The sequence below is a fragment of the Jatropha curcas genome, chromosome 7 (assembly GCF_041381405.1).
Source record: "Jatropha curcas cultivar XTBG-Jc1 chromosome 7, XTBG_Jcur_1.0, whole genome shotgun sequence".
Taxonomy (NCBI): Eukaryota; Viridiplantae; Streptophyta; class Magnoliopsida; order Malpighiales; family Euphorbiaceae; genus Jatropha; species Jatropha curcas.
In genome coordinates, this window is record NC_143157.1 from 13,875,587 (window position 1) to 13,887,811 (window position 12,225).

Consider the following 12,225-nt stretch of genomic DNA (forward strand, 5'->3'; position numbering starts at 1 on the left):
ATTAGCCAATTAAATTATTAGTTAGTTAAATTAAATAATTTATTTTAATAACCAATTAAAATATTTTAAATGGTTATTAAAATAAAATTATAGGATAAATGTTATTTATTGCATAAATAAATAATGTAGTAAAATCCAACATAAATTTGCCAAGTGACTAATTAAATTAAATATTTTGTGAATAAGTCAAGCGTTTGCATAAGATAAGTGACACCGCAGCAGCCAATGAAGCACGCCAAGTGGACCAATCAAATTATATACTTGGCAAGGAGACTTCCTCAAATCTCCATAAATAGGAGGCATGTCTTCACATAAGACACAGACACATAGAGACAGACAGAAAAGACGCCTCAAAACTCTATCAAATTCAAGACTGCAAAGCTCTCTTCCAAGTCTAAAGAATCGAAGTTTTTTCAACTCTAATTCAAGATCAAGTCTCTTCGACCCTTGAATTCTTGAAAGCTCATTCCACATCAAATCAACATCAAGTCTTTTCGACCTTTGAATCATGTTCCGAGTCTCATTCTATATTGATCCAAGATCAAGTCGTTTAGACTCTTGAATCGTGTTTGCAACAACAAAGAGAAGAATCAGATGATAATCTTCTTCGTAATAGGATATTCCATATAGAGATTGTATCCAATGATTTTTTATAAATACAATTTGTATTTTGTATTTTATTTCTTAATTTTCAAGAATGAATTTTACGCGTAAAGATTTCTAGCATGCTTATTGGGACATCTCCACCTCTCATCTCTCCTCTTTGCAAACCTCAAAGTTTCAACAAATCAACCAAAAGATTCAATGGCACTAAAGAAGATCACTGTCACCTCAAAGGCCACACAAACTGTCACTTCAAATCCTCTCGATTTGAGATCTACTACTGACTTGAGTCCTGATGTAAATATCAAGACAAAGCCTGTCGCTGAAACTCAAGCGAAGATGACTCCTCAGCCTCAACAATCTGTTGTTGCTCTCCAATTCTAGTGGAGTCCGCAGAGAAAAGCGCTTCCCAAAAGCGGTCAACTACTTCAACAACAAACTCTTTTGATTTCATGTCAATTATGATGACTAAAACTACATCAGTAGAAGAACACTGGATGCTTTGAAGTTGCAACTAGTAGCTCTCAATCATGCTCTTCATAAGAAAGATAGCCAAATTACCTTCCTCATTAACATGTTAGATAACATGACATGAAAAGTCAGATTTCCGAAAAGGATGAATCTGCATGGAAAGGGTTTATACCATTGAAAGAGATGCCATCAAAGGAGACCCTAGAAAAAGGTGTTAAACTTACTGCTGATGGCTCAATCTTGACCATTCAACCGAAGGAGCTTATTAAAGAAGCTTTGAAAGATCAGTTGGAGACTACGATGCAACCTTCCTGCACCTATTCAAAGCCCTATGCTTCGAGGATTGATATGATGAAGATGCCATCAAATTACCAACCTCCTAAATTTCAATAATTTGATAGAAAACTCGCCATCCAATTTGTTCGGCATTTGAAAGGAAACACATTTGATTGGTACACTGATCTAAAGCCTAGTTCTATTGATAGCTGGGAACAACTAGAGCGGGAATTCCTCAATCGCTTTTACAACACCAAATGTGTAGTTAGTATGATTGAACTCACTGCTATTTGTCAATGGAAGGAAGAATCCGTTATTGACTACATCGAAAGAGGGAGAAGTCTCAGCTTGAATTACAAGGATCGGCTATCACAATCCTAAGCAATTGACATGTGCATTAAGAGCATGCACTGGGGCTTGCACTACATCTTACAAGGGATCAAGCCTTATAATTTTGAAGAATCGGCTACTTAGGCTCATGACATGGAGTTTAATATTTCTATTTATGGGAAAGATGAGCCAGATGTGCAAAAATTTGCTACATACTCACCAAGTCAGAAAGTAAGCAATCTATGGCTGTAACAACAGTGCCAATCAAGTTACAACCTAGGATTAAGAAGAAGCAGCATGTGAAGGCCACTCCTTTTCAGCCAATAAAGAGAAAAATGCTACTTTGAAGGAGAGGTAAGAAAAGAGCTACCCTTTTTCCAATTCTGGCGTTTCAAAAATGTTGGATGAACTGCTTAAAGCTAAACTCATCCAATTGCTAGAGATGAAGCGCCTGGAGGAAGCAAATTAAGTGGTTGATCCAAACTATTGCAAGTATCATAGGCTAATTAGCCATCCAGTTGGAAAGTGTTTCGTTTTGAAAGAGAAAATCATGGAGTTGCAAAAGAATGGTGTCATCACTGTTGATGAGGAGGAAGCAACTACCAATTTTGACAATAATAGTAGTTGATGAATCGTCGATCCCCATAAGAAAAGAAATAATAAGGTTTGGCTCTTTTGACCCGGTTCAAGTTGAGGTGTCTATTCCAAAACCAAGCTTCTTCTCCAAATGAGTTCAGCTTGCTACAAGGAGATGGAAGCACCACTGGGGCAATAAGCCTATTGAGAATCAATTTGAAGATGAAGGATGGACTTTGGTCACTCACAAAAGAAGTAAAAGGAGGAACCCACTTCCATCTAAGGCAATTCCCAAGAGGAGTAAGATGTTGAAAAAGTTCGTCAAGTCAACACAATTAACTTCCTCAAAGATTTAACCAAAGTCTCAAAAGCCTCAAAAGATCTTTGAACTACGAGTAGAAGATTACGTAGAACAAAAGCCTAGGTAATCAATTACTTTGGCGGAATACATGCAAAAGGAGTTAATGGATGCTGAATTGTGTTTCACATGCTGTCATATTGAAGGAGAGCTAAAACAAGATAGCTGTTGAAAAAATCACCTTTACTAATGAAGATCGAGTGCTTGGTGATAAGCCCTATAATCATCCCTTGTTTATTACAGGTTATATTTACAAAAGAAGGGTAAATCGAATCTTGCTTGGTCTAGTTCAACCGTCAACATTGTGCCTCTCAAGACCTTCAAGGAACTTGGTATACCAATCGATAAACTGAAGTAAAGTCGATTGATGATACATGGCTTCAATCAGAATGGGCAAATGGTTGTTGGTAGAATTCAGCTTCACTTATGTATTGACGAGATGGAGTCAAGTGTTCTTCTCCATGTGATTGATGCAAGAACAACTTACAACATATTGTTAGGACATTTGTGGATTTATGGAAATAAGGTGTTGCCTTCAATTGACCATCAAAATTTCAAGTACTCAAAGGGTGGAAAAGTAAGAACAGTCGTAGCTAATTCAAAGTCGTTCACTAAAGTTGATTCAATTTCGTTGATGCAACGTTCTACTTTAAAGAATTTTTGATTGAGGAAATTCAACCGGCTCTTAAGGAATGCAAAGTAAGGGCTCCTACAAAGAAGATTGAAGAAGGAGAGTTTTCCTCAGCAAAAGAAAGAGAACATGACGCCTTAGCAAAGACGAGACAAACAGTCGTTAAAAAAATAAAGCTATGTTTTGTACATGTCTCAAACAGCAAATATGATAAATCTTCTTCCTCAAATCAAGAAGATATAATATGAGGCTTGAAAGATTTGACTCTACCAGTCACCAGTCTTGTTTCCCCTAAAGTCTTTAAGTCACCCTTGAAAGGTTTTATAAGGTCTTCCAAGAGTTCGATAGTTGACCTTGCAGCATTGTTAGCCAAAAGACCCTAATGCTTACAAACTATTTGCTAAAGCTGGGTACAATTCTAATGATGTGGCCAATTCTAATGATGTGGAAAAGTGTCATATTTAATAATTAGTTGATATAGATGATTCTTTCATTTAGAGTTATCAAGTAAATACTTATTTTTCTATATTTAATTGCAATATTTATCTATTACTAGAGCTATATTTTATAATAAATTTAATACTCTTCAATCAATAACTTGATTTTCTATATTTTACAATATTTCTCTATTATTTTTGTAATAGAAGTGTGATTTTCTAGTGTCTTGGAGCTAGCAGATGCACAATTTTTCTGTCTTAAAGCTTCAATTTTGAGATAGAACATGAGTCCAAATTCTTAAACTCCAGGAGTTCGAAAGAACTCAAATTAAAAGTTTTTACCCTTAATTTTCAAAGATTAAATCTCCTCTTTTGGTCACCTTTTAAGAGCAAATGCCTTTTTAGGTTACTAATATTGCTCAACCAAATTATGAACCAAAAGTGTCTTCAAATGCAATTTTTTTTTTAGGTATTTATAGGCTAAAATGGGTACGGTTCGTTTGATTGTTTAACAATATGAGATTGAAGTGCAAAGGAAAATTGGTTGACTAAACTTAGCCTGACAGGTGGTCAAGTTTGAATGGTTGATCGGCCTAGATGATACGGATCGAATCAAAGGATGAGATGTAAGTTCGCCTCTATCACTAGACTGGCGGTCAAGCCATGGTTGATCGGCCAATCAAGTCTTTTTTTTTGGTTCAGTTTGGCATGTCATTCGTTCAGACACTTTGAGGGCCATTTCTAGCTCTTTTTTGCTTGTGATACATCGTTGAAAAGTTCTTTAAGTCTATTTTCCATTGGTATTGACCTTATCTTGAAATCTGCACCTTGGGGAAAGTTATGGTCGAACCAATGTGGTTTACCTATCTGCTTCGAACTGCTTTTTGGTTTGTTTGGTTTAGATCCATTTTAGGGATTTTCTAGGTTTGATTTGAATATTTGAGTGTAAAAATTAGGTGTTCACAGATGCCTCCCATTAGAAGTGTCAAAAATAATTTAGTACGACTGATATTTATTAATTGAGTGTCAGACCGGTGTAAGCCAAGATGCTATATAAGGAAGCTTCATCTTTCTCTTTCTTTCACTTTCCTCATTTTGCAAACACCTCTCCCCCTCTCTAGCTTCTCTCTAAATCAGTAGCTCTCTCTCACATGGCATCATTATCAAGGCTTCATCCCTTAGGCACGAGAGCATGGATCTAGAGGAGCTGCACTAGGAGCCTAAGATGCACATCTAGTTCACACGCTTCTTCCATGTAAATTCACCAACCCTTGCCTCTCAAATTAATTTTCTACATATCTAGGATGCATGTTTAGAAATTAATTCTGGAGCTATATCAAATTAATTTCAGCATGTACTAGGATGCCTGTTTAGAAATTAATTCTAGAAATATGTTCTCTTTACCTTAGACCACCTCCTTCGGAAGATTAAACTGAGAGGTGGTAAGACCCACTTGAAACACATCACTATTTAGTGCGACTTGGCTGAGAGCACCGTTATACTGATTTCGGAAGTCAGCCACTTCCAATTGTAGAGGGAATCTAACTATAGCCTTCAAGTCCTCCTCATATACAATAAGAGTAGTCTATCTTTGCTCGCCGTTCACCTTTACATTACAGGCAGCCAACAGTAGTCCAAAATCTAATGGGATTTGATACTTAATCCGAATATCGTCTAGATCTTCCTGGTGGAGTATAAAAGGAAAGTTAATAACATGAATATTTTCTTGGCGAGCCTTCTTACTTGGTTAAAAAGACAGAAGCATCTCATGTACCTCAGTTGTTTTTCTTTCTTGCTAAGAAAGTGGTCGAACTTTCCTTGGCTTACATGTGTTGGAGAATGAGATTTTGCTAACATATGTTAGTTGAAAAGGGATGGAAGCCCTTGTTTTATGGAAAAGAAGTATGGCATTAGGTGAAGAGTTATTAAAAGTTACTGTTGTATTTTTTTTGTATAAATATAGCTACTAGGACAGATTTAAGAGTAAGAGAAAAGAGAAAAAGGAGAGGATCAGTAAGTGTATTATGCTGAAAATATGAAGAAGAAAAAAAGAAAAAAAAATTGTATTGGTGCTATGAATTTCTGTTTTTCATTGTAAATTTTCTACTGTCTTTGATTGTTTTGGTGCTTATATTTTTTATTTTCTTCTTTCCATCTCCATTTTCTAACAACATGATTATCAAATATTGTACAGCTTGAACTCGAAGAAGATTGGGGATTTATAATTGCTAATGCTTTTTATGTTGCTACTTGCTTAACACTCATTTTACTATCTGCTTGTGAATGGAGCAAAAGGATACAAAAGGAAACAAAACAGGAAGAGAGCTTCTCTTAAGAAAGAAATAGAACACTGGGTTTAGAGAGAGAAGCTCTAGTCCTAGAGAGAGAGAGAGAGAGACAGGATATAATTTGCACAGTGAGATAAGAGCAAGCTTGAAGACTTTATATTGGCAAAGACAGAGCATCCACAGGGGAATGACATTTTTGGATATAACTTCCCGATAAATAAATTTCTTCTGACTTTTTATTATTTTGTGATCAAACTCTTTTGATTAATTTAGTAACCTTCAATACTTTTTGAAGAATGTAAGCATTATAAGGAACGAAAAATAAAGAGTTGAATAAGATTGAAAAGATAATAATCATGATTGTAAATGGATGTTAAACTCAATAGCGGATATAAACAATACCACTTATAGGTTAAAAAAAAAATCAAAAATACATATATTCACCCTTATATTTTATATTATGACAACAATGATTTTTACTTTTATTAATTAAATACTTCAAACTTATAAAATAGTACTTACTAAACACTTAAACTTTTAAAATTTATTTTATTAAATACTCAACTTATAAAATTGAATCGATTAAATATTTATTAAATAATTAAAAAATGTGAAGCTTATTGTTTTAAAAATTACGGTAACCACGTATAAAAAAGTACTTTACATATAAGTTAAGAACACAAAAAAAAAATGTCATTGCTAATATAAATAGGTATGTAATGTTATTAAATTCAGAAATCTGTAAAATTTGGGGAGCTCCAAAGTTTTTTTGGTAGAGTGCATAGTTAAATTTATGTGTTGGCTTGAGATTATTTATCCTTGAAGCTTTGAGATTACATAACCAAATTAAAGTACATTAACTAAGAAATTTTTAATTTTAGTCAAGTAATTATGTTCGGCGAAAATAATTTTCATTAACTTGTTTTCCATAGCATAATTATTCAAAATCTTTTAATTCATTAGACGGGAGAAACACAATTTTTTTAAAATTTTTTTTATAAAACAAATCCAAACATAAATAATTTAATAAAAATTTTCAACTCTACGCTATAAATACTACAGAATATTCACAAAAATTAAAAGGAGCAATTATTATAGTCTCTAAATTTTTGTCAAATACACCAATAAAAACCTCAATTTTCAAAATTACACTATTTAATTGTTGTATTATAATTCTGTTATACTATAAGGTCTAATATTTATTTATTTTTGCTAATTATTATATAAAAATTAAATAGTGCAAAATTGTGAAAGTCGAAATCTTTACTAGTGAATTTCATATAGTTACTTTCGGCATTTCATAGTCACTTATCAATTGGACCTTATTCTGTAATAGAATTATTATACAAGGACTAAATAGTTTAATTTTAGAAAAATAACTATTTAGTCCCTGAAGTTTGATAAAATTATTTAAAGAATCCCCATATTTTAGACAAATATCCAACACATCCCCGAAATTTGATTTCGTCGATCTAAGTAGTTCATCTATCCGATTTGTACTATATTTTCCATTAAATCAAGGTGAAAAATACTTCAATGCCCTTAATTGCATCTCTTCTAACTATCCTCTCCATCTTCTATCTCTTCTAAGCATACTTACATCTCTTCTAAACATATTTAAAGCCTCATTTTCCAAATTGCAGCAAGTATGCCCATTTATAAGCACATCCCATTGAACTACATCTGGCATAGGAATTTCATCAAACATCTTCTGTGCACAATATATTAATTGTTTAAGAATTGATTAACTAACTATTAATTATCAATTAATTATTTTTTTTTAACTCAACAATCCTAGTCTTAACATAATGCTAATTGTTTTATCATTATTAGTCCTTATTTAGTTGCTATATTTAATTAAGTTGATTTTTATTAAAACAAATTTAAATTAACCTTAAATTGAAGAGACAATAATGCAATAACAAAAACCAAGCTTTCGATGGCTCTAGCAGCAGCAAAGAAAGAAAAGAAACTGGAATAATGGTCGTATAACTTAGCAAGATGCAGTCAATTCCATGGACAAACATTCATAAATGGGTATTTTTAGTGTTTTAATCTAACAAACACATAAAAGTGCTTACACAATTCTTGAAAATCCCTTTTATTTTCTGGCAAAAGAACACAATTCTTCCTCATTATCAAGAAATCTTTTGTCCCTTGCACTGAAACCCACAAGTCAATACCTGTAAGCCAACTCAAATACCCATATGTGCTTTGTTAAGAAATTTACCTACTGGTATGTTAAGACAGCATCAATAACAACACTACTTGATATTGCTAAGACACGGGTGAATAAGGAAGTGGTGGTTATGGTCAATATCCATACCCAGCCTGAACCAACAAATACCCCTAACTTGTGGGGCGATGGCAGTTGAGTACCCGATCATCAAAACAGAAAATTTAAAAAAAAAAAAAAAGAAAGAAAGAAAGAAAGGAAGAAGAAGAGAAGGCAAGAAAAATACAAAGCATTATAAAACAAGAAAAAGAGAAAAAAAAAATCTAAGGAAGAAGAAAGAAAGAAACCAAGGAGGAAGAGACGAAGGTAGGCGAAATAGAGCTGCCAAAGGCAAAAAGAATCATCTCACCTCTCTTAATTTTTGAACTATTTTAACAGCAAAAATGCAAAAACCAGACAGAAATATCTAAAACACATAACAATCCTAGCCTTTAAATATGTTTTCAATTATACCATGTATTTTGTTAGCAAGTGCATTGCATTAACTGTCATGCACTGATAAATATCCTTCCAAGGTCCCCCAAAACAACAACTACTTAACAAAGATCAACAACTTAACAAAAGATCGAGCCCAAAGGAGATTACAAGCCTCAGATCAGTGCCCAAGTGAACAATGGAGCTCCCGATGAGATCGTATCGACAAAAACAGTTTCCTTCAAAAAAAAACTACTGCTTCGGCAGATGTACCTGAGAAAAAATTATGCAACACTAGAGAGATTTTATGTCAAATTACAGCAAAAGATGGTTGAATGTATTAGCAGTAAACAATAGGCATAGAATTAAAGATTTCTTTATTACCTTTAAAAATGTTGCAAACATACTTTCAGTGAAGGGGAGCTCTTAATAAAGTAAGCGAAGACGCAGCCAGGTATGATAACATGATCATTCAACGAATATTCCAACGTTAGATGCTTTAGTTTAGACAACTGTGACGGATGCTCATTTAGTATATCAGGAAACAAGGAAAGAACCTGTAAAAATTAAAATCATCAAATAGAATAATTTTAAAATAGTAGAAAATACTACCTCCAAAAATGAAATAATTATATGTTTCAATTATGAAATAATTAACAAGAAGAAGATTATCAAGTAAACATGCATTTGTAAAAGTTGCAGACCACAATAACTAGCAAAAATGAAGTGAAACTACAAACAAAAGTTGCAGATACTTACAAACAAATGATTCTACAATAATAAGAATTAAGCCCTAATACGGAACTAGTTGTGGTTTACTACATGCATCCATTTCTTTCATTCTGCTCTATTTTGCATTAGTTCTTTAGAAAGACTTAACAAATCTAGATCTTTCTTAATCATCTTGGGTTTTCCACTCCCTTTCCTAGTCCCATCTACTTTTGAGGTAATAATAACCATAAATTATTAAAAATTACATTTTGATTAAAAACTCCCCAAAAAAGTGAAAAACAAATGCTTGCTTGTTTCAGCAAAACTTACCCAGACACAATCTTTGGCTGCAACTGTTGAGCTTAACTTATGGGGACCCACATTTAAAATCTGTGAGAGAGAGAAGTATTCTAGATCCTATCATCGACATAATTCTTAAATTCAATACATCTTCTAAAAAAAAAATTATACTTAGTGGAGATTAATAAGTTCAAAGGACATGTAAGTAAAACATATGCAACCAAATCAAACAGACCCAGAATAAACAACAATGAAATCATCTTCCATTTGGATATCAGCGGATAAAAAAAAATGACAAACTACTTACTACCTTTTAAGCAGAGACAGGCATCATGCAAGACAAACAGAACTTTTATTCTCCCATGATTCTATCCATTATAACTGAATGTAAATGCAATAACCAAATGTGAGAGTTAAACCATTATAATATAAATTGAGTGAGGGAAACCAACAGAAGGCTTTTGAAACTTTTTAAAACTATATGTAGATCGCACATAGTTGTCAAATTGAGATTCGAATTTGAGAATCAAAATTCATATTTTTAGAATGAAGAATCGAGAATCGAACTGTAAGATTCACTATAGCTTTTCAAATATTAATTAAAAATAGTATAAAAACATTTATGGATACATTTCCCATTAATTTTATCAAAAATACTAACATGTATTTACATAATTTCAAATTCCAAATCATGTACTAAACACAAAATGGAAGAGAAACTAATTTCTTGTGTAGTAGCCAAGTTCGAAATATCAAACTATTAAGTTAAAATGTTAAACAAAAACAAAAATAGAACTATCTAGCTATTAAATTTCCTAGCCAAATCCATATTCATTCATTATCATTTCCAAATTCAAGCCTTTCATCATCTTCATCTTATAATGTAACTATATCTTCTTGCTCTTCTTCCTCTATATTGATTTTTTCACTAGCTTTTTTGGGTATGAGAATCAGTGGGCTTGAGAATCAACTCAAATCAGAAGATTCATGCTCAAATCCAATTCACACATAAGAGTTAAATTGTTGTGCATGAGACTTGAATCGAATCATAAGATCCAAATTGCAAATTGTAAGATTTTGATAACACTGAGACCACATACTTTTTGGAAGGGTGATGTCCTTAACAAGCTTTGCCATATATTATAGTCATTAGCACCTTCTAGAAACCAGTTCACCCTTTGGAAAAGGCAGGAATATAGGAAGCTAATTCACCAAGACAGTTATTCAACTCGTTAGCACATTGTGGATTTGTTTGTCTGATAAGTTTCTCATTAAAAGTTAATTGAAACAGCTATAGGAATTTGACTTCATCATCAAAGTGAGGTTGCTGGAACCCCATTCAAGCCCCATTATGACTTCTTACAAGCACTAACAACAAATGTAGTTAAAATGAGAGAGATGCAATTATTACTTAAGATTCATTTCGCAAATTAATTCACCTTCTACCACCAAACTGCATAAATCAAATGCTTAAGTTGCATAATGCATTAAAGGACACTTACCTCAATTGCATCCCGGGATAAAGTGATGGATTTTGCATTACGAAACCCTTTGAGCATGTTCACTAAATCAAGACAAATCTTGCGGTATGTTTCAAGATACTTGAGCCTTGTTTCATCCAGATCAAACTGAAAAATCATCAAATCGAAATCTACTTCATCAAGGGAGTTAAGATTGTTAACAGAGAACGCTGCAAGCTCAGCAGTAGCAAACTTGAATTTGGTAAGCTTTGGAGCAGAAATCGAAAACTTGGGATCACCATGATCAATCTCTCTAATGTCTAAAACCAAGGTTTTCAAATTGGGGGCATTAATATTGAAACTTTTGATACCATACAGGTATAGGCCCTCAAGTATAAGAGTTTCAAGATTTGGACAGGTTGAAAGGACATTCCCATCAAAATTTCCAAAATCAACAAGATGTAAGGTCTTTAAAGATGGCAACCCCAACGATGCAGGCATAACAAACAAGCCTTCGTGAAAGTTCAGTTTTAGCGTTGTTATTGAATCGCAGCTGAAGGAAAAAGGAGGTAACTCGATGGGTCCTTCTTGAGTAGGGAAAAAGCAATCTATATCAAGCTGTTGAACCCCAAGTTTCACTGCATAACTAATGAAAGATTCTACTGCGATAGCCTTAACATTTAAATATGACCTGATGATGAACTTGTCAATGGGAGAAAAATCACGACGCAGTAGAAATTGATTGACAAAGTTAGTGAAAAAGGGCAATTTACAGCCTTCAACGTTTGTTTTGATCATTTGATCAGAGAATTCAAGAGAAGGAACAGAAGTCCATAGATACCTCCATCGTTTGGACAAAACGCTAGTACGAACAACTTCCATGGCGTTCAAAAAAGAGAGGATGTGATGGAGAAGAGAATCTGGCAATTCGCTTATTCTGTCATTTTTCCAGCTTCCCGATAGCCCTTTCTTGCTCTGCATTGTAACTACCATTTTCTCTCTTTGATTTTCCTTATTATTTCATGGGAATACCTAAATCTTGGCCAAACGCTACATAGCCGGTTAGGTGTATCGACAAATTTCTGGTTCTGGCAGAGGCAAAGAGAATTGGGGAGTGTAAATGGAGTAATTACT

The 12,225-nt window shown here is 33.5% G+C and overlaps 1 protein-coding gene across 4 annotated transcripts; it reads right to left on the bottom strand.

The window, feature by feature from the left end:
- Positions 1-8,613: 8,613 nt before the first annotated feature.
- Positions 8,614-12,225, bottom strand: LOC149494713 (putative F-box protein At1g58310). Of its 4 annotated transcripts, none has more exons than XM_089724325.1 (4): positions 11,134-12,225; positions 9,662-9,748; positions 9,005-9,177; positions 8,614-8,893 (listed from the first exon to the last, which is right to left on the bottom strand). In XM_089724325.1, the coding sequence occupies exons 1-3, from the start codon at positions 12,082-12,084 to the stop codon at positions 9,007-9,009; spliced, it is 1,209 nt and encodes a 402-aa protein (XP_089580451.1). In that variant the 5' UTR covers positions 12,085-12,225; the 3' UTR covers positions 8,614-8,893; positions 9,005-9,006. The 4 variants fall into 4 exon arrangements, with proteins under 4 accessions (XP_089580451.1, XP_089580450.1, XP_089580452.1 ...); XM_089724324.1 differs by having other exon boundaries at positions 8,614-8,914; XM_089724326.1 differs by having other exon boundaries at positions 8,614-8,914; positions 9,662-9,721; positions 11,134-12,224.

Bases quoted from the DNA above. Each gene is read 5' to 3' on its own strand.
- LOC149494713 (XM_089724325.1), bottom strand. From the start codon at position 12,084: ATGGTAGTTACAATGCAGAGCAAGAAAGGGCTATCGGGAAGCTGGAAA. The intron at 9,749-11,133 runs GTAAGTGTCCTT...TGTCGATGATAG, and splicing joins TATCCCGGGATGCAATTGAG to GATCTAGAATACTTCTCTCT. The intron at 9,178-9,661 runs GTAAGTTTTGCT...TAATTTTTACAG, and splicing joins CAGCCAAAGATTGTGTCTGG to GTTCTTTCCTTGTTTCCTGA.